At 31.9% G+C, this 23,072-nt stretch overlaps 2 protein-coding genes and 1 long non-coding RNA gene across 3 annotated transcripts; 1 reads left to right on the top strand and 2 right to left on the bottom strand.

The window, feature by feature from the left end:
• The first annotated feature begins 11,391 nt into the window (after positions 1–11,391).
• On the top strand, positions 11,392–13,709 carry LOC132060861 (uncharacterized). The gene is made up of 4 exons (XR_009416044.1): positions 11,392–11,513; positions 12,636–12,806; positions 12,907–13,003; positions 13,467–13,709. It is a non-coding gene; the product is annotated as an uncharacterized LOC132060861 (long non-coding RNA).
• LOC132060859 (probable E3 ubiquitin-protein ligase ZFP1) lies at positions 13,705–16,931 on the bottom strand. The gene is made up of 4 exons (XM_059453766.1): positions 16,441–16,931; positions 14,900–14,998; positions 14,363–14,509; positions 13,705–13,991 (listed from the first exon to the last, which is right to left on the bottom strand). The coding sequence occupies exons 1-4, from the start codon at positions 16,861–16,863 to the stop codon at positions 13,755–13,757; spliced, it is 906 nt and encodes a 301-aa protein (XP_059309749.1). The 5' UTR covers positions 16,864–16,931; the 3' UTR covers positions 13,705–13,754.
• Positions 16,932–18,799: 1,868 nt separating this feature from the next.
• LOC132060858 (GDSL esterase/lipase At1g58430-like) lies at positions 18,800–22,347 on the bottom strand. The gene is made up of 3 exons (XM_059453765.1): positions 21,693–22,347; positions 20,205–20,460; positions 18,800–19,203 (listed from the first exon to the last, which is right to left on the bottom strand). Exons 1-3 carry the CDS (start codon positions 22,311–22,313, stop codon positions 18,998–19,000), a joined length of 1,083 nt encoding a protein of 360 aa, XP_059309748.1. The 5' UTR covers positions 22,314–22,347; the 3' UTR covers positions 18,800–18,997.
• Between the last annotated feature and the right edge of the window lie 725 nt (positions 22,348–23,072).

Raw genomic sequence — 23,072 nt, 5'->3', positions numbered from 1 at the left:
TATATAGTAGACGTTGAACCCCGCTTTGGCTTCTCATGTGTTTACTTTTTTATATTTTGAATCCCTTAGTGAAAAATCGACTCGCCCTTTTGCCCCGATTCCGAGCTTTAGAATTAGTTGAGACTTGAGAGATAATTTCAATAGAAATAAAAATACCCAAAGCGATAAAGGAAAATAAAGAAGAAACCTTGTTAAAAAAATGATTAGCTTCGTCAAACAATCCTGATTAGTGCGGTATCGTTTCAATTATTCTTGAATATCAAAATATCTTTCTATGACAAGTTGATTAATCAATACTGATTTAGTTCAAAAGAAATGATTAATCCTGCATATAGTAAAGCTCAAGTCGAATTATTGAAGAATATTATATCATACAGTTGCATTTGTTGGAAATAAAATGAAAAAAACTCTAAAATAAGAAGAATGTTCTTTTTAACTCCCAAATACTTTTGTATGATTAATTTTTAGGAGTTTATAGTTGATAACTTAATGCCACAAAGAATGAACCAAAAAATAATTAACAATTTAACTTTTAATGTCGGTTTAATATCACTAGTATTAATATAGCTAGGAAGATATTAAACTTTAAATGACATGCATTTATTTATATAAAACGGCTCTTGTAACATTTCATAATCTTTAGCGGTGAAACTATTTTTCCCCCCTGAATGTAGTATGCGGTGAAACTGTCCACTTCTTAGATAAAGATAATTTGGGCACAACTTCACTAAAATTTATCTGATATTAATTCCACTCATTCGATTACTGATCTGTTTAAGTGGTTTATATATATATATATATATATATATATATATATATATATATATATACTTAATATTTTATTATTACCAAGTTGCAATAAAAGTCATCTTCCGGGATTAATAAGGTAATGCCTAGCCCTTTTACTGTACTTTTCTTTGAGTTTCGCTTTTATTGTATAAATTTTTAAAAAATTAGCTCTAAGTACTTTGCCTAGTGATTTTTTTTTTTTTTTTAAAAAATAAAATCTTCCATAGAAAATGTTTGCGGTATTTGGGTGATAAGATGAAAATATACTATGAAAAATATATATATTAAAGACTAATAATAGGCATAAGAGAGTGTATTTTGATTTTGAGCAGTAAAGATTAAAAATAATAGCTAGACGTTAGTTTAAAAAGTCAAAGTGTTATAATAAAATGATATTTTCTCATAAGTAAGAGAAATCATTTATGTTGTGTGTTTAAATAAAGTACTACGTATATGAAAAGTATAAAATAAAAAAATTATTCATAAGATGTTAAATATTAATGATGTGAGATCTTATAAAAATTGTACAAGTTTAATTTAAAGCAGACGGTATAATATCATGTTAGGAATATTTTCTGTTTTAGCTTAGTCGCCAGTATTGGAGCTGAAGTCTAATAAGATGAGTCCGCAGATGATGAGACAGTATGTTTTGTTTCAGCCCAACAGTACTAGTATCAGAACCAATGATTAATACTCCTCTGTTTCAATTTATATGAACCTATTTGATCAAAGACGACATTTAAGAAAAGAGAGAAGACTTTTAAACTTCAATGCTCAAAAATGTTCTTAAAAATTTTCCGCGTGGTAAATCATTCATAAAAGTAATTTGTTTCCAAATATAAAGAGGTCATTTATTTTTTTGACAAAAAATGAACACAAGCCAAACAAATGAAATAGATCACCAAATATAATGTCATCGCTTGCGTAAGCAAGGGAAAAATAGAAAATGCCAGGAACATTCGAACTCAAATAGTTATACTACATTTATGCCGAAAAAAGAACTTGCAAGATTACAAATAAATATAAGGATATGTTTTACGTGTCAACGAATTTTGTCTTTTTTTTTTTTTTTTTTTTTGAAATAGCGACCGCATGGTTACAAAAATTGACACGAATCTCAAACAAACCCTTATATATAAATATTATATTAAACCAACAGAGACGAGGCATCTTTTGTATTTCCCACATTATCATGATGTTTCCACACGTCCTTCATCCTTTGTTCAGACAATATTGTTAGACCAAAAATACTATGATACAGAAAATTGTATTTTACGCTATATCAATGAGCTCTTTTTGAGTCCCCAAGGTTGGCAATACAGCAAATTGTATTTTACTCAAGCATAGGACAACTTGGTCCTTTTACAATTTCTTGATTCTCTGTTTTGCAAGTGCACAGGGACCAGGGTGTTACTCTTTTGGCTATTGCAGATATTGAAAGGACAAAGCTCCTACAAAGATGATTTCTTACCCTAAAATTTCAGCGTGTTTTCGCCACATCTTTGGATTATCGGGCGGCTATTAAGGTTTTAATTGCATTAAGATTTTTATGATTATACCATGTTTGGAATAAATTTTGTTGTGTTTACAAAGTTATAGTACTCTAATCTTACCCATAATATTTGTTAGAATATTATCTCATGGCCGTCAAACGCCGAAAAAACATTCTCTCATGAAAAAATAACCAAACGTTTGACAATTCTGCAAACTATTATTAGAAAGAAAACATAGGTATCCCCTAAAAAACCATTGGAAAGAGTGGAATCTGTTTTTCAAGCATCAGATTCCTGCTGGTATGTTTTGCATCACTCGTAGAAGTTACAATTATGGTTTAATTTCTTCACTATTTTTTTCACCATAATATTTTTTGAAGTTTTTACTTAACCCTGGTTTTGGCTTTTCAGTAAAAGAGCCGTACAAGCAGTTCAGAAAACGCGTAATATTCGTTTTATTTTTACTTTTAAATAAACTACAATACATAATGTACTGTATTGGAAAAATAAATTGAACAGGCTACTATATTCTTCTAGAAAATGAACCGCCTAATATTCTGTAGTATACTAGAGCGGTTGGTAAATTCTTCATATTAAAATTTCGTTATTTGTGCAATTTCCTTTTTTTCAGCTAGGCTATTAATTCGAGCACTATAGAAACCACTTTAATAACGTCTCTTCTAAGTCTTCACTCAGAAAACCCGAATGTGAAAAATAAAAAGAAGACCGACGAAAATAAATAAAAAATAAAAAGAATACCATAACTCTATTAAACGTTTAGGAAGAAAAAAGAAACTAGGCAGACTGGTCTGTATTCGTATATTTCTGCCCAATTTTGTTGAATTGGTAAGGGGAAAAAATAGGTGGGCAAATTTAGACCGGCAAAAAATGGTTCCCTATTCGGACTATTAGCTTTAGACTGGCAAAATAATAGGGTTTGAACACAAGTTAATTAAAGCTTCACTTGAGTCATATATTTGAAATGCACAGATATGCTTATTTATTGTTTTAATTTCTAGTAAATTGATCTAGACTGGGATGCGGACCTAATATAAGGACTTCAAAAGTTATATACACTCAACCCTCCGTATAACGGCGTCATTTGTCCGAATAATTTTTGAATGCTATAGCAAATATTGTTATAGATGACATATAATATAACATAATATGAAAAATCGGTCTTAAAAAATTTGGCAATTATAGTGATTTGTGATTATAGAAAATGACTGTTATAAAGAGATCTGACTCTATGTAAAAGTACTATCAAATTAAATTATTTGAGATAGTTTATACTGTAGTTTTATATCTTAGGCCTGTTAAATACTTGTCATTTATGGATTTCAAATCATTTATAACAATTAACTAGTATCAGTTTAGTTATTTTCATACAGAATTCACAATGAAGCCTCGACGGCGATGATGATCTAAAATCTGGATTCTTGTTACCTTGAAGAATTGTTGTTAAATAAGTCAACTATGTGCTGACCCAAAATTAAAGGTTATTGTCTACCTTCCTATTTAGTATGTCATTTATCTTGTTTTTCTATCTAGTTCCATCTTTCAGGCATTTAGTCAAAAAAGGAAAAAAAATGTTAAAGGGGGCTGGAGTGGATTTCAAATTTCTGAATTTAAAAAAGAAGTTGTAGCTGAAATTTTCATGTAATGGAATATAAACACACAACATCCAGTTTTGTTCTGACACTTTGGATGGTTGGAAAACACTTTTGAGTGTTATTTGGTACGAAGTTTTTACGGGAAATGTTTTTTGAAAAATGTTTTTTCTAGTAATGAAATAATTTTCTTATTTATTGTCTTATGGTTGGTAAATAAATAGAAAATATATGCAAAAGGTATTTATATATAATCTAGCTTAACACTATGGTATGGTGTTGTGCTGAGTAGGGGGGTGGGGGTGGGAGGAAATGAGGGTTGTTGGGGGTGATGTGTGTTGAAGGGTGAAGAGAAGATGATCAGCGTGAATTGTCATTTATAGAACTTATTTTCCTTATTTCTACTAATGAAAAAAGTTTATAATTAACTTTGTGGTTTAAGAAATAGTAATTTTGTTCTCTATTTATAGTTGAGTTCAACTATACTCTCGCCGTTAGGTCAGCATTTGCTTTTATGTGCCAGCTAACCTAATGAAATCAATACAAAAATAAAGAAGTTCAAGATTATTTGTGATTTTGTGAAATTGCACAAAACTGTTCCTCATTTGTTTGGTTCACGAATTGTTTTGTATGTTTTTTTATTCATGAATATTTGTTTGATGTGGGATTTATGCTAAATTGTAGTTAATGCAGTCTAGAAGAGTATAAATATTTCTTTATAGTAGATTATGAGAACGCACTCTTTAATTAAACTCCAAATAACGATTTTTGATCCATTATTAAGAAAACTATTTTTTATACAAAGTATAAACTGATAATTTATCTCGTCTTGATGCGCTTTAAATCTCATGGTGATAAAAAATCTATACAGTATTAAACCTCCTTTATCTCATCTTGATGTATTTTAAAGTCCTTGGTGATAAAAATCTTTATAATATTAAACCTCTTTGCTATCTTGTATATTCATTTAAAATAATTTTTTGTAATGGAACATCATATATACATGGGTGAAAATCATTTACACTGTCAACTTTGCTTTAGAATCAAACCTGCTTTAGAATCAAACGTAAATTTTGAACACTAGGCATTCTCCTCCACATATCATGTCAATTAACTTTTCTGAATGTCTATTCAACCCTCCTATTAACCTTTGTCTTTTTCTTTGTGTACTTTAAAATGATGATATTTCTTTTAATATATGTAACAAATTTTCTATAAGTAAAATTATTTTCGAGACAAAAGAAAGTGAGATATACTAATTGAATATATACATTAATAATACTCTATAATGAAATAAATGAGCAAAGTAAGAAAATTTAATTTTATTAAATATAATCATTTGATTATCACTTGCTGTTCTTTTCACAAGAATAATTGTGTCAATTTTGTTGAGCCAACTTTAACGGAGGTAAAAATAAATAATTTTGCAACTTAAAAGAGTAATTTTGGACCTTTTCCCTAAGAAAGAATTACCCAATGCATGTTCTGTTTGTGCTCACTCTTATTTCCTATAACAAAAATAAAACCGATAAATAGTAATTTGTTCTGAAATAACAATAAAAATACGAGACAATAAGAAATATAGTTGATCTACAAATGAATTGATTTAGCTTTCTATCTATAGAGGAAATTGAAGTTGTTGTGTGGCTTTTATGAAAGATGCTTGCAAGCTGCTGCATGGGTTACTTGCAAGTTGCTTGTTTGATTGCAAGCCTCTTCATGAAATTCTTTGTGCTTTTCAGAGCTACAATGAACCTGCTCGCATGAAGTTTAATTGTAGTTACTTATTTAATTGCAGCCTTCTCATAAAGCTGCTGCAACAAGACTTTTCAGGGACTGCTTACGAAGTGCCTACATAAACTACCTGCTTGATTGACCTGTTGGTAAGTTACTTGCTTGTTTGCAAGCTTCTTCAAGAAGCTGTAGGAATATTTAAATGAACATCCTTTGAATGTTCTTTTAACATATATGATAAGATAGAACGTAGCCACATAATAGCTTTACACAAGTCCGGAGAGCATAGCTTGTTCACCCCCAACGAACACATACTCACAGTCTAACATTCTTTCCTAAACTTGAAAACATACCCCTTTTAGGTACATAATGTTAACAGACCTTGACTTAGCCTTCCAATTAACCAAACAATGTTTAGTGCGTCCAACACAATTCAATCTGCATAAACATATACTCCCTCCATCCCAATTTATGTGTTATATATAGTTCGTATTTCGAGTATCAAGCAAGAAAATCTTTGATCGAGATTTATTATGTCCTTTAAATATTTTAAATTGTTAATTCTGGTCTTTTAGTACTTTTTATGTAGTTTTTGAATTTATAAATTATTTTTTTAAAAACCTTAAAGATTGTATGTGGAAAGGCACCGTCAAAATAAAAAAGTACAACTATCGAAATCCGAATCTTAACATAACCCATCTTGGGTTAGCAAAAAAAGCTACTATCTATCCAAATCTTAGCCCCTTTGTTAATCCCATCTTCATGTCCATAAATTCGTCACATGGTATTTATCAAGTCCTTGGAGCTAGTAATTGGAATAATTACGCCACTCATCCTCAGGCTTCGAGTTACTATTCGTTGTCTTCCTCACAAGACCTAAATCATGTTTAAACCAAGAATTCTGTCCACAAATACACTTACTCAATCATTTGGACGTCAAAATCAAGGTTCAATATGTGAGATTACCGATTTTGGTTCACACCCTAACTTTGAAGAATTTGGGATTCTCGATTAATTCTTGAAAATCTGAGAATGTCATTTGATTTAGGTATCATAACTTTGCATCAATTAAATGGTTGAAATCTACCAAAAATCAATTATTTCGTACATACGCTATCATGCTACAATGATTTCAGCACCCTCACGTGGGACCGTACACACCTCGAGGTCATTTTGATCACATCATTAGGGTTAAAATTAGCTTGACATCCAAAACTTTACGGGGATAAAATTTATCCTTACTAAAGGATGATATGTAATTTACTCAAAACGCCTCTTATTTGTGACTAATTAATTTAAATAATTTTGTAAGTGTTTAAGTTCTATGTTCCGATGGTATAATTTGATTTTTTACAGAACTAGGTATAGGTAAGTTGGTTGGCAATTTTAGATGAATCTCTTAATTAACATTAATGGTCTAGTAAAATAATAATTAACCTACTATTACAAGCTAAAATTTACTAATACAACAACAATAACATACCAAAGAAGTTTCACATATGTGGTAGATAGCAAGAAACGTGACGCAAATGCAAGTAGAGAGGTTGTTTCGGTAAACTAGACTTGATTAATAATATAACAAATATGTACTGTATTAACAAAAACGTATTGTATATACAACTTAAATTTTTTCCTAAATAAATGTGCCAAAATTTTCAATAGGCACACTATCATACTAATTTGTTGTTCAAACATTGACAATTGATGTGATTTGACGTAAAGGTCGAGTAAATTATGAACTATAATTTTGAAAAGATCGAAAGATCTGATGAAAGAAGGTGACAGCTTTGTAGATTCGTTCTCATGGTTTGGTCTTTTGCTAAGTTTAATTTGATTTTTGCAGATTGGATGATGAAAAAATGAGTAAGCTACTGCGTCAAAGCTTACCTTTTTTAGAGAAGACAAAGGACCTTTTTTCTTTCTTTTGTGTTTTCTGTTTGTATGCCGCCAAAATTTTGATTCCTCTCACATGTCAAATTACTTCTCATTTCCCACATCCAAACCCCCCCCCCCCACACACACCCCTCCCAACCTACCCCCTCTTCCATCAGCCTATATATATAACTTCACTCGGCCATATGCATTGAAGGTGTCTGTGTTTCATTTATCCCAACAAAGTTTTCTCCGCCTCTTGTGTTGCTCTAAGTTGATTGACCACCAGATGTCAAAGTGGAACTTAAATTTAGATTCTTCATAGATGAAGTTGTTGGTGAGCAATTATCTCTGAGTCATTTAAAGGTTGATGAAGTCCATAAGCCAAACTTTTGGGACCACTCACCACCAACCCTACTGACCTTAGGTGCCCCTGGGGTGGAAAATCATGTGCCTATGTTTGGAACTACAAATTACTTATCAAGTACTCAATCTGATTCTCAGCAGCCACAACAAAGAAAGATTATGACAAGACCTTGTCATAAAATCCTAGATAGGGAGCCAAAAGGGAAAAAGAGAAAATGTGGAGAAGATTTACTGTCTGAATTTGATGTGAGTGTAGTCCCCGCGATGGACAAATTATGTAGCTAAATAGCAAAATTCGTGGGCAATTCTACTTAGCAACAGATTAACGACATATTATTAGCTACGACTGACTTAGCGACGAAGTTCGTAGCTAAGTCCAGTTTCTTTTGGGTAGTGATAATTGATATTGTGTAATGACAAGCGATTGACTTATTAGCTCAAACATATCTTGATGCATTGTGCATGTGGTTTAGTTTTCACTTTATTATGATTTGATTGTAGTACTACTCTTGTTATTATCAGGCTAATGGAAGTGGGTTGACATCAAGAAGGAATGAAGATGGTTTGCAGCAATGTTCTAAAGCAAGTTCTGTTGACATCCATAAAATGAGTGAGAGGGTTAGTCTTCTTCTAATTACCTTCACGCAAAATATCTACGACTTGTTTAGACGATAAATTTCAAAAGTCTGTTTCATCTTGAGAAACTCTATGTCCATGTCCAGTTAAACACCATCACATAAAACGGAACGGGGAAGGAAGGAGTATTCCTAATTGAACATGGTTTATGTCATGACTCTCATGGCTATGCATAGTTTAGTGAGTGTACAAATATGAAATATCATCACATTGTTCTTTTTTGTGTTGATGAATGTGAACTTATAATTTATTATATTAGGTCCTGTACGCGCTTAATTGCAATATGCTTCTATATTTTATATTTGTAAGTCATAATTTTCCTCTTGTTTCTCTACATGCAGAGACGTAGAGACCGGATTGCGAAAAAGGTGAAAGCTCTGGAGGAACTAATACCCAATTGTAACAAGGTCTACCTTATTCACATTTCTGTTTTTGGATTCCAAAATCAGAACTTGTCTTAAAATGGCTGGAAGTTATCATTTTATTTGATACGCATTGTAGGCATTTAATTTTTATCCATTCGTTCATGCCAATCTCGATTGGACTTGGAGATAACTTTCTTCAACAAGTTGCATAGTGCTTATAATTGAATACCTAGCGATAGCATATGGTACATAGAAGAGTTATGCTAGTCAAATATGAAGAGATCACAAAATTTGATCATCAATTGTTATCAAATTTTTGCGGTTTGAAATTTGTTGTTCCACATTACCTTCTTTCCATCGTGTTTGCAAAAGACTAGAAATATTTTTTGTTCTCATTTTAACTTTGACACGATTGGCCCCTTCGCCTTTTTTTTTTTTTAATTTTATTTTATTGTGCTGATATTACTTTGCCAAGTTCTTCTCTTTTAAAAATTCCTACTTTGGGCTAAATATATGATCCTTTGACCAGACAGGTAGGGCCTCAGTACTTGATCAGGCCATACAGTACATTCAAGCCTTACAGCACCAAGTCCAGGTGCCCCCTCATCCTTTATGCCTCAATTGTATGTTATTTTGGTGGGGTGGGTGGGGGGGGGGGGGTTGGTGACTACGACCAGAGGGCAAAGCTACATGGTCCGGAAAAGGTCGAATCGGGTTTTCTTTTTGAAAAATTATATATACTGTGCAAATAGGAAAAACTAAAAGGACAAGTTGAAAGAGATTCGATAGTTACACTTTCTGTCTCGCGTTAAAAAAAAAAAAAGAGAGAGATTAGAGTGGCATACAAATAACAAACACATTTCACTGTTGGAAGAAAGTTATTTCAGCATCATCAAATCGAATTTATAATTTTGAAAAAATTACTTATCTTCCGTGATTTATAGATTTTGGATTGTTATGATCTTGCTATTGTAGTTTTCCTCAGCTTCTTGTATTTCTTACTATCATTTGTTCACTTCTTTAAATATCTACACGGCTTACTAAAAAATCTGCGAAGGCCACAAGCTCCGCTACGTATTAACAAGGAGTAGAGGTAGATTGGGCAAATATGAGTCTTTTAACATATTAATTGCTTGCTAGGTGATGTCAATGGATGGATTTCCATCATGGCATTCAACATCCACTCTACTAGCTGCCAGAAACCAAATAATACAGAGCAGCACTCTGCAATTTAATCCTTATGTGCCAGTAATGCCAAGGATAACATTTGGCTCCTATTTTGGTTTTGGGACATCTATTAATTATAGCAATATGCTTTCCCCCAATTTGTTCCCAATGATGCTTCTGCCTTCCACAGGCAGTCACTTTCCATTTTTGCCCCTTGCCTCCATCACAAGAAAAACTTAGCTGAAAAATGCAAAAGCTTCTTTCCAATCTTTTTTACTGAGTTGGGCATGTCCAACTCACATATAATTTTTGAGGAGGTTGGTTTTATGTTCCCCTCCTTGATGTAATCGTTTTTTGGATCTTAATATACAAGGTATGAGTCAATGTCGAAACTTTCGTGATGACTTTAACGAAAAAAAGAAGGAAAAAATAAAGTGTTTGATCAAGTTCTTAGGGAAAGAAATAAGTATTTTTGTCTAGTAGCATGAGTTGTTTTTTAGAAACTCTCCCGAAGTACTTTTGGAATCTTGGCTAAGCACAATTGCTGCTCAATATTTGTAAAAATCAAATTGATTAGTGAAATACAAATGGCTACTATCTAAATTGTTTTTTGGAAAATGCTGATTTTTAACGTAGAATACTTTTTAAAATAAGCAAATTTAGCTCGGCTAGGCTAAAATCTCTTCTACTGCTGGGAGGTTGAAAAGAAAATCAGTATTTGAAATTGCAGTACTTAATTATAAGTTTCTCTTACGCTGTTTCTGTTGGAAGCAGGGTATTAATTAGAGGGATTAAGGCTTTAATACTATGCTGACTACTTCACCAAATGAGCAACAAAATAGTATTAGAGAAATCTGGTATCAGGTGTCTTAGTACAAATTAAGCTGCAGTGTAGCTAAGATTTGTGACAAGCACATATAGGAGTGTCAAATGGGCGGGTTAAATGAAATTGGGCAATAAAAATGCAGTTATGTAATAAATAAGTTATTAACATTGGCCAAAAGCTTATTATTTAAATAAACTAAAAATGGGGTTCGGTCATGACCATCAACTTGACCCAATTTTTTTAAAGGGTCTATTTTCTAGAAAAATATTTTTTTGGAAATTATTTTCTAGAAATACATTTTTTGCGAAAAATAATTTCTTGAAAATTATTTTTACGGATTTTTTGTGAAAAATATTTTTTAAGAAAACAATTTTCGTGGTAAATATTTTTTGAGAAAAACATTTTTCGTGAAAATATTTTCTTTCATATTGAATACACCACAAACTTATAAGATACATGATACAAAAAAAGTATATATATTAAACAAATAAATTAAATCTCAAGCAATAAATTTAAATTTAAATAAATTTTAAAAATGAGCTAGTATTAGGCTAAGTTGGAGATCCTTATGTGTTGTCTTGGCTTAATGATTTGACATCAGCTGCAGACATGATGCACCCACAGTTGCTGAAAAAGCTCGTAATGAATAACTTCTGTAAGTGCGCACATGGGCAGTAAGCAGACATTTTCTTTTCAATTGATCGTGAACTGTGCAAATTTATGGCCCTGCTGTTTTATTACTTCTTTATATGGAGAGCAGGCAAGTTTCAAGTTTCATCACTTAGGTTATGGATATTTCGACGGTTATTTTTTAGAGATAACAGTATGAGAAACTTACATGTTCTGAAGAATGATTCAATGACCATCCGGCTATGCCCCAAATTCCTGTTTGCAGTGTTTGTGTACCAATAGTAGCACCAATGGCTGTTAAAAATGTCTTTTCCTCTCCACTCCCTGTCTGGATGATATGTTGAGTATGAGTTGAGATCTTCCACGTTTCAGATACACTCTCATGTGTATCTGTTGGGAAAGAAAATTTACTTATTGAAGTTTGTCCTTGGCAAGCCAAATTGAATTTTGATTTTTACTTTTTGGCTTATAGACTTCTTAGAAATGAAGGTAATGAATGGAGATTATGTGAAATTTGATTCTTATTCTTATTTGTTCGCATAAAGTATGAGAGACGAAGGACTATTGACATCTTCAGATGGAAAAGGAAAATTATATCAAGTACACATCAGCTGTATAGTCCATTGCCAGCTAGATATTTTCACTTTTGTCAAAGAGCTGCATATGTCAATATATTTATTTGGCTCTTTGGTCTACGAATGCTCTGTACTGCGTTCCTTATTAGTTGTCATGTTTCTTCACTGCCATATCTCCTTTGATTTGCTGTACTTGAGCCTAGGTGCCTTTCGCAAAATGTTTCTCTATCTCCACTTGGTAGTGGTGAGGCCATGAGACACTCCACCATCCTCAAACTCCACTTGTGGGATTACATTGGGTATGTTGTTGTTGTTGACTTTTTGGTCTACGAGCTATTGACTCTTTTCACACAGGTTGCACTCCTGCATAACTGTTTTCTCACTGTGGAATTCCTTCAAATTAAGGGATAGTTGATGCATTACTAGTTATATAGGCTGTAGTCTGAGGGTGATCCAGAAAGTTCACTTTCTTTTGTTAAAAGTTTCTTTAGGGGGGTCACGACCATCTCTATGTTCTCTTGAGATTGCACATGAACCTTTTATTACAGATTTTCTTAGGGATCTTCTTACAGGTACTATTCCTGCTAAACTTCTTTTGCAGTTGACCACCGCTTTCTGAGAAGGGGGACTCCGTGACAGAAGTGGTAAAATATTCTACAAGGATAATCTTCACAAATGCAATGTACCCGTGCTGGCTGTTGCTGGAGATAAAGACATAATCTGCCGACCAGAAGCAGTACACGGTACGTGTCACTCTGACTCATAGTACTTTCGCTCATTCTTCTGTATGAGGATGATAAGTTTTCTAATAATTCTTTTCTTGCAACACATTGGTTCTAGCAGAAACTGTAAAGCTTATCCCCGAGCACTTGGCCACCTACAAAGTATTGGGGATGCTAATGGTCATTATGCTCATTATGACTTGGTGGGGGGACGCATGGTATGTAAATCCTTAATACTTTCTAGCTTCTTTTGGAATACATAAATGACAGAATACAATCGAAACGAAGGAGCTGTATGGGTGATAACTAACTGAATGGATATAAACTAGTTCTCCGTTTGGGAATAAATGCGAGCTTTAAAGGAACCATAATTTGTTCGGAAAGGCAAGTTATTTAGAATGAGATGTTATTTAGAATGAGATGTACTTGAATAGTCCGGACTGGAGAGGATTCATACAACCAACCTCTATGGAAGAGGAGAGGTGCCTAGTCACATTTGAATTCACCTTCCATGTTTTTTGTTTTCTTATTATGTAAACCGGAAGAATTAAATATACCTAGATTAGAAAATAGAGTATAAGTCATTTACTACTCTGTGAAAAAAGCATCTTTTGTGCGTTGCTATTATTTCTCCGTTACTGTTATTGCATTAACAGGTTTTACTCTTCCTGGTGTCTGCAGGCTGCGGAACATGTATATCCTTGTATAATCCAATATTCATCTGAAGTCACAGCCTGATAACTTTTGGCAGTTACAGTTGCTATCTGTTGAGGATCTGCATTTGTTTAGGGAAATGCTCTATGCTTATTTGATTAATAGGCACAAAAGAATTCCTAATATTAGATTGGGCTAGATAGGTTACCTGCACTCGCATAGAATCCCTAAATGAACAAAACATCTTAATAGGAGAAAAGTTCGTTTTCTTGTAGAATTTGACTGTCAACAACAGAATTCCACTCATAGATAAGTTCACATTGTGATAAAACAAGAGAAAGGAGAGTACGAGGGAAACAAGTTAACAGGCATGAAATAAAGCTCGAGCACATTAAAGAATAATCCTACACCGGCTTCTCCAAACTCATGAGCAACTGCACTTTTGCACAGAGGGCATGCATTCTTCTGTAGAAGCCATTGTTTTATGCATTCAATATGATGGTAGTGTCCACAATCAAGTCTTCCAATTTCATCACCACCTTTGTACCTTTCCTGCAGGATTACATATCCATTGTTAAAGTTATATTCACTGATAGTATAAATAATTGCTTACACAGTTAGGGTAACTTAAACAGAATTAGAAGGTTGCTTGCCTCATTTTTAGGCTACTAGTTTCACTTATTATATGTAGTTAGTATTTACCTTTAATTACCTGATATTGTAAAAAGCTTTTGCATTGTCATCATATAGTAAACTCGTATCTATATTAGTTCAGGAGAGAGTCCTGTTCAAGAGATACTATATCATATAAAGCTTTTATTTTTCAGCAAACCTAAAGTCTAAGGGAAAATAATGGGGTTAAATAAGAAAGAAAAGGAAAGACAAGAAATGATAACTAATTGAAGGTGTTAAAAAGAAATCACTTGACAAATGGTGCATCTCCAGCTTTTGGAGATAAGTAATGGGGAGGATATTGTTGAGTGCTTAAACTTTTTTGTATGTTGGAGTATTTGCTCTTCTCCCAAACTTGTGCCCACATACCCAATCCTATCACTCAATTTAACCAGTTGCTGCAAAAAAAAAAAAAAAAAAAAATCATTGATACAGAAAGTTATACATTCATCTACATTGAATCTCCCCTCCATATTGATCATACTATATATGACATTCTCTTGCAAACTGGACGTTCTGTATGAAAATCATGACCTTTTATATTTATATAAAGTCAAGATGTGATTGTACCTTTTCAACCTTTATGACAAGATCTGGGGAAGGATCTGTTAGTAAATTGCGTTCAAAACCAGTAAAACAGAAAATCGAAAACTGGAAATACAGAAAATATTCGAGACCACAAAATACATTGCATGTTCTTAAGGAATTTAATCCCCTTATTGTACCTGAGGTTATGAATTACTTCCTACTAATAAACAAGGGAAAATGTGTGAAATCAAAACAGAAACCTCATATGACATAGCATCTACATCGAATCTCCAGCCTCTATATTGATCATAGCCATCTAATTCTCTTGCAAACTGGAAGTTCTGTATGAAAATCATGATCTGCAAGACTCATATAAAGTTAAGATTTGATTGTAGTGCACTAAACTGGCATCATGAGCAAGATTTAGGGAAGGATCAACGGCGCGAGATATATCTTATATGCAGTCTTATCTTGCATTGTCACATAATATTTGACCTTCTTATCACAAGATGACAATTTTATTGTTTATCCATCCATTCACTTTTTCACCATTTTTCATTGTAATGACTCATGGATTAAAAATTCAAGTCTTTGTGTTATGGATCCTAGTCCTCTAGAGTAACTAAGTTCTAGTTATAGAGTAGTTTGTACATAATGAATACTTTTGAGTTATGTCAAGGCGTCACTCCTCAAGTTCTAAATTTATAGTTTATACATAACAAATAAAATTTTAAGTCAAACACAGATTTTGCCGAACCCGTAAAATAAATGCTAATATAACCAAAAATAAGAAAAAAGAAAAAGAGGACTGAGTAGTGAATTAGTGATACTTACAGGAGGACAACTGTGAGGAGGAGGGTGGTGATTAATCCTTGTATTAGAGCATGCAATGCAGAGAACACAGATTACTGTATATATAATTGTTGGTAGAAGTCTGCTCTATTTAATCACATTTAGTCTAATTCACTGTTATTAAGTAAGCACAATCATGAATTTCCACACTAGTAGAAACTATAATGACGATTTTAAAGTACTATCTGGCGAAGAAACTTGAAGATGTTAGTACTATAACTACTAGAAACAGAGAACTCTGCTATTCAAAACTCATTTTGTTATACTTTGAGTATGTTAGGGTATTAACGTACCAAAATTAAATGAATTGGAGAAACCCATTGATCCTAAATATATTACAGTATAAGTTATTTCTGGAATTGAATTTTTTCAAGAACATTTCACGAGCTTGTTTTTTTTTTTTCGTTTGTTTGTTTGTTTTTGTTTTTCAAGAAATGTAAACATGGCCTTTGAGGATATTAAATGGGGTTGACAAGAAAAAAAAAAAAGAAAAAAAAAAGACAACTTCTTTGATCACCTATTTAGAAGTTCCTGCAACATGAATCACCCCATATTGTGTCCAAACAGTAGATAAAATTGCAAAAGGTTTAACTTATATGCAGTTTATAATATAAAGATTTTTTACATTATCAATGTATCTTAATCTGTTACAACAACTTATTATGATTAATTATCTTCTTGATGTAGGTACTTAATTTAATGGTGCAAATTATATACCTTTGTTAGTACACTGATATTAAACTCATTGCAGAATTACATATAACAACTACTACCCTATCTCAGGTTAGTTGGGGTCGACTAAAAAATGTGGAATTACAATTTACATGTACTATAAAATCAAGAAATTTCAGAATTGGATAGGGAACAATTCTCGGAATGAGCTCAAATAGAGAAGTTACCAAGATTACTAACAAATTGACAATTGAGAAGAAAAGATAGTTGTATATACCTCTTTGTTTTTCGATATTTGAGAAGTGATTTTAGGCCTAGGAACAACATCAGAAATAGAACCAATCCCAGGTGGAGCATAACATATATCATGAGTATCAACTACAACATGTGCTTGGTTTTTGACACTTAACAATCTTGTTTTCTTTCTCCTGACCATGTTCTTCTTCATTGGCTTATAAGGGTCTACATGATCTCCTTTACATCCAAGCTTTTCAAAGGTTAATGACATGAATGTCTTCTTCTTTTGAGGCCTTCTACTTAAAGAACTCTTTGATTCCCTTGAACCATTTTTGGTAGACATGTTTGAAAAATGAAAATTCAAAACAGAATGAGTATAATAATTTCTTTGGGAAGATGTGTTTAAGTCTTGTTTGTTTCTTGAGTTTCTGAGTCTTTTATGATCAAATGTTGAAAGAGGCATGGTGGAGAAGTTATGGATGCGGAAATGAGCTGTGATTAGCCCTAGGAATCACAAGGAAGTAGAGAACAAGGGTGTGTCTGGTGCGAAGGAAAATGTTTTCTTGAAAGTGTTTTTTTGGAATATAGGTGATTTTTTTACTTATTTTCTTATATTTAATATATAAATAAAAAATGTTCTGCCAAAAATATTTGTATATAATCTACTCATACACTATGGGAGGTGGGAGTGGGGGTAGGAGTGTGGGTAGGGATGGGGCTATGATGGTGGGGTGTAAGTATGGATGTGTTGGAGGGTGGGGATAGAGAATCAATGTGGAACAACATGACTCGCGGAACTTGTTTTCCTACGTCTACTAGAGAAGTTATTTTTCTCATTTTTAAGAAACTTAATTCCTCGATAAAATATTTTTCAAAAATGTTAACCAATCAAATATGAAAAAATTGAAAAATATTTTCTAAAAAATGTTTTTGTCTGTACCAACACACACCCCAAATGGCTTGCAGTTTGTTATTCTAGAGTGCACCGATGCACAAGAGGGGGGTGAGGGGTTGAATTGTGTATGCCTAATTTTCGCCTATTCAGGAACACACCTAGACGTAAAGTGTAATAAGTAATAAACAAATAGAATTTTACGTTAAAAACCTCCTTACTTAAGTGAGTAAAAACCATGACCTATATTGTGTAGGATTCACCTCAAAACTACTAAAGAACAAGATCGATTTTAGTTACGATTCAACAACCAAAGGGATGGATGTGCAAATGAGCTGTGATTAGCCCTAGGAATCACAAGGAAGTAGATAACAAATGAATTGCAGTTTCAAGGCCATTTGATACAAGGAAAGTACTATTGAATTATTATGTATATATATGAAAGTAAGTGTTATTCATTGAAATTTGTTGTGCTATTTTGGATTTCTTGGAGGGAGGCCAAACATGACAAAATGGTATAGTATTAACCTTACATAATACATTTGTCTGTCTTCTACGTGTTGTTTTTACTAGTGTTCTGTTTCTATTTTTCTAGTTGCAAACAAAATTGTTGGGCTGTCACATCTCCTACCTTCCAATATATTCTCATTGAATTTGAGTGCATATATTGTTAGTATAAAGATTATTTTTTATACAATCAGGAAAGGGAAGATCTATCACTAAAATTACGTGTTCGGCAGAACTCAATAGCTATGATCCAGATCTTGTATGTGTATTAAAAAATTCACTTAATATGTATAAATAATCCACGTAGAATCCAGTAAGCAAAAACGATTATGATTTAGAATCCATGAACTTAAAATTCTGGATCCAACTATACAATCAGAATATCAGATCACTCAATGCTATGTAATTAACTTAAACTCATTCTCATTTTGTACTTCTTTCTTCTTGTGAATATTTTTTAAGGTCATTTAAAGGTGATTTTTTTTAGGTAATTATGGATTTATTGGGGAAAGATAAAGATAATACATGATTATGTTTCCTTACCTTTCTGTGGATATCATGTAATCAAGCTGGTCATGTTATTGTCCATTTTTGTTTTTCTTTGTAATGTTGAGTTTTTATCCCCATTTCTGTTAATCATAATCTTGCATTTGGTTAAGTCTGTAAAGATATTCTTATTTCAGTAGGATTTAGTGAGCCAAAAAAGTTTGACAATGAACTAATATATATTTTTGTTTTTGTTGCCGGATCTTTGATATAATGGTAAGAGCTCAACACGTGATGTGTAAGTTAGGCGCACGTCATGAGTTCGAACTCTTTGCAGACAATATCTTGGTATTTTGAGTACAGAAGGGTAGAGGGACAGGATTATTATTCACCGAGGTTCGAACACCGACCCTCGAATATTTCTCGATTATCAAAAAAATATTTTTTGTTTATCACTAATTCCTTGTTTGGGATTTCATATTCTACCCTGCATAAAATGAAACATAAATTGAATTCATAACTTATACATGTTTTATTTATGTGAGATTGTAAGATGACAAATCAAACACCGTATTTGATTTGTTAAATTTTATTCAAAGCAACTAAAAAGCTACCAAATAGCTATACTAATTTTAATACGTAAATAACTCTCTTCCTAATGAGCAACCAAATGACACCTAAAAGTTTTACAAATTTTATTTTGGGTAGCAAATTAAAAACTGTCAATGGTTGAGAATTTTGGGAGAAGCTCCTTCACTAAATACTCAGTAATGTGGTAATAAGTTGATTCGGTGGGATGAATGCTATCAAAGAAAACATATTGTGAAGCATCTGAACACACTGGAGATTTTTTTGTACACAAGGGTCTTGCTTCTAATAATCCAGTTCCACAACAACCTCTTTTTGTTTCTTCAAATCCTGTTATAATTATGTAAAAATAAGAAAACAAAAAGCATTTTAGATTAATAAGAAGAATAAAAAGGTGATTTGGGGAGGTTTGTAAAGTATAAACTTGGTTAATATTGACATCCACTGACTTTGTGATGAATGAAGTAAGTGCAAATCTTAGAGAGTTCAAATTTTAACAGAAATTAAAAACATGTCAGGTGATTTCTTTCTATCTGCCTAAGTTTCGATGGGCATAGTTTGCTAAGGTTGTTCAAGGTTTCAACTAGCTACCCTTTACTTTATGTGGCTACGCTATTAATGAAAGAGTTACCTGATATATGTGTTGGTAAAAGTAATAAATGCTCAATAAAATAGTTAAAGTGTGTGAAATTGTAATATACATTAAAATATTACCCGATTTTGTAATATGAAATTGTAATATACCTTCTTATGTGTATACATGAAAATGCGGTTGGTGCAACTATTCCAAACTAACACTTCCGATCATTTTAAAATTGGATAAATTAAAAAGGAAAGTTTACGTAGAATTTGATCCCTCTTCAATAATAATGTAATCTCATGTATTAAATATTAATTGTTTTGACAAACTGAATTATTTTAAATGATTTTGCGGTTTTAAAGAGACGAGAAATCATTTGTTTTCTTTTCCTTCGTCAAATAAACCCTTATTTTACCAATCAGTCAGTATAAATTAAGTTAGATATTTAAAAAGTGATAAAGAATCATAACTATGCTTAACAATTAAACAGTCTTCTCTAAAAGGTGTGTAATAGAATTATGATGTACTCACACAAATATTTTCTAATTAATATTAAGAGAACACAAAGAAGTAAACGTTACATAACTAAATAACTCAAATGAAGCATTGCAAATTTATGTTGTTCGGACTCTCCAAAAAAAATGATGGTGCATTTATATCGGATCTTTCAAAAAAATTCATTTTTGATGAAATCGATATGCATCCAGTAAAATTTTTAAAGAATTCGAGCAACATATAATTGAAAGCTTACCATATTCATGTGGATTAGTGATCAGATCTGATAAAGGAGTGTAGATATCTGCATAAAATATTTTGCTTCCTCGAAGTTGTGCTTGTATATGTGGCAACAATTCTTCAAGTTTTTTATTATACGATTGAGAATCTGAATTCTCTTTATCAATGCAAGTGCTATGAAGTGGAGATTTTAATGTCATTTGAATTGGAAGACAACCAATTGGAGGAAGCCCAGTCACTATTATCTCACGACATCCAAGTTCATAAAGTTCCTAGTAAAATAAGATAAAAAAATTCTATAAGTTTTATGTAGTAAAAAAATAATACAATTATATCAATTATAAGGTAATTATAGATCAATATAAATAATATCAATAATATTGATTGATTTTTACACTATTAGATCGTACATAAGATATTTACTGATAATCATACATAAAAGAATGGGATTGGTAATCTAGAAAATAAAGCGAGTTACCCGCTACAATATGTAAAGATCACGTGTTAGTGTAATTTTTGTCACACTATCGGTATATATATGAGTTAGACTCAGTATTAAGTAGTGACTTGCTCATAATATTATCTAATATGTTATCAAAGATGTAAAACTCATCGATAGTGAAAAAAGCTTTTTATTTTGTCAGTATATTATGTTATTTTTTTATTAACCAAAAGTAATAATTCCAACTTTGAAAAAAAATCATGAAAGTTAAGACCATGACACGCTAATCTTGATACCTTTGTAAAGGGAGACATTCATTGATACATCATAAACACAGTCTTAAACCTTCAAACTTTGCTAAGATATTCATCAAAAAATGTACAGAGAGTGATAAGAAGACAAAGATGTCAATACTAGGTAATTTCATTTTGTTTGTCTAATTTTTTTTCTTTGAGAAAAGCAACATATCCCGTCTCTCTAAATTTTGAGAGTTCTCATGATATTGATGCTGATGGGAGATAATAAGTACTTGATTGAATAATTGAAGTGTGCGCAAATATCACACTCTAAAAAAATATGATATGAGTTGGTTTAAACACGGAAAAGATATTATATGTGTAAATGTTCAAGCCTTAAACACAAGTGACACCTTAATGAGAGGTGGAACCTTCTTCCAAAGTGAACAGTATCACTAATATAATGGTATGGCAAAATGTTACATCAATATGGCCCGGCCCGAATACCGTAGTTGTAAAACATTGCAGCCTAGTTAGTGTACACAACTTCTCGCGTTCACACAGGATTCGGATAAGAGGTCGCATCCCAAGAAAGTGTAATATATGCAGCTTATCCTGACACAAGTGTTAGTGACTGATTTTAATGTTCGAGTTGTGATCTCTATATTATACGGAGAAAATTTTATCATTACTCAAAAACTCCCCTTCATTATTATAAAACATTGAAAAAAGTGTATATATATATATATATATATATATATATATATATATATATATATATATATATATATATATAAAGGACAGAGATGTGATGGAGAGAATTAACCTTGACAAAATATTGCAGCTTGTCTAGAAGAAAATTTTGATACTCTTTCATGCTAAACTCAATCCTTCTTGTTGGAACATCATAGAAATTAAAAATAAAATCATTACTTCCTGAACTAACAATAACCAAAGCACCTTTCACAATTCTTTCTTTTTCTTTCTCTCCAAAAAAACCTCTCAATTTCTCCAAATACTCCTCAAAATATTCTAACTGTTTTCTCATTGAAATTACCCCTGAAATTGAAGTTGTTAAATCATCATATCCTGATCCACCTGATGCAAAACAAACCCCACTTCTAAAATCATTCTCTGATAAACTTGAATTTAAATATGGTGGCACACCATATTTTTTTAGTTTTAATAACATAGCCACTATATCTGGTACAAGTTTTCCATTTGAAAATCTACCTGTTGGGACATGGTTAAAATAATCCTTTCCATAAGGTATATGATTTCCTTTGAATAAAGTGAATATATAATTATTATTTCCAGTGTCAACTGTTGAATCACCAAAAACAAGAATTGATGTAAATTTGGGCATGGACTGGCTTTTAGTTGTGTTACACAAAAAGAGGGCAAAGAATAAGAAGAAGAGGGAAAAGAGAAAAACTTTAGGTGCCATGGCTTAAAAGTAAGAATTGAGCAAAAATTGTAATTTTAATATTCACTACGAGAAGAAAGATTCATGAGTATTTTTTATGGTTTAAAGATATGTTATTATGTACACTATTATTATATACTTATAGGAAATTGTTTTGTAGAAGAAACTAGTAGCAATTTTAATTTCTAAGGAAAGGAACAAAAGTTTGTAAAACTTAATGAAAATGATATATATATATATATATATATATATATATATATATATATATATATATCTTTAATATTTCATTCTTTATATCAACAAATCAAACAAGAACACAAGGTTTTCCTTCCTTACCTTAAGCCCTTTACTAGTTATTATATTATAAACAACGGATGAGTAGTGTGCAAAAGCTTATTGTATATTTGATGCTTCTTTGATGGAGAAAATAAAAGAATGCTTCTTGTGAATTTTTTTATTACCTTCTAATATAAGTCTTTTTCTTTATATCATTAAGAAATTAAGCAGCTTCAGAACATGGGAAAGTTCATGTGTCAATGTTTCATAAAAAACTGAATTCTTAAGGGATTTTTGATGGAGACTTAATCTAGAAATTTACCATTGTTTACTTGCTTTAAAGGCAAATTCTTTAGAAGTATAGCCCTCTCATCTTAAAAGATTTTATGTAAATATCAGGTTACTAAATATTTTTTTTGAAATCAGAAGTAACTTTCGTGATCTCATAACTCATATATTATAACCATTTTTTTGCGCGGATTGCCCTTCTTTTGGGGTGGTCTT

Source organism: Lycium ferocissimum, chromosome 6 (assembly GCF_029784015.1).
Source record: "Lycium ferocissimum isolate CSIRO_LF1 chromosome 6, AGI_CSIRO_Lferr_CH_V1, whole genome shotgun sequence".
Taxonomy (NCBI): Eukaryota; Viridiplantae; Streptophyta; class Magnoliopsida; order Solanales; family Solanaceae; genus Lycium; species Lycium ferocissimum.
Note: the sequence above shows the minus strand (reverse complement) of the source record. Positions and strands in the feature narration are given on the sequence as shown.

Coding starts and splice junctions, on each gene's coding strand:
- LOC132060859 (XM_059453766.1), bottom strand. CDS start 16,863: ATGCCTCTTTCAACATTTGATCATAAAAGACTCAGAAACTCAAGAAAC. Junction 14,999..16,440: donor AAATATCGAAAAACAAAGAG/GTATATACAACT, acceptor TGAGTCTTGCAG/ATCATGATTTTCATACAGAA. Junction 14,510..14,899: donor TAGATGCTATGTCATATGAG/GTTTCTGTTTTG, acceptor TTTTTTTTGCAG/CAACTGGTTAAATTGAGTGA.
- LOC132060858 (XM_059453765.1), bottom strand. CDS start 22,313: ATGGCACCTAAAGTTTTTCTCTTTTCCCTCTTCTTCTTATTCTTTGCC. Junction 20,461..21,692: donor AGCTGCAATATTTTGTCAAG/GTTAATTCTCTC, acceptor TTATTTTACTAG/GAACTTTATGAACTTGGATG. Junction 19,204..20,204: donor CACTAATCCACATGAATATG/GTAAGCTTTCAA, acceptor TAATTATAACAG/GATTTGAAGAAACAAAAAGA.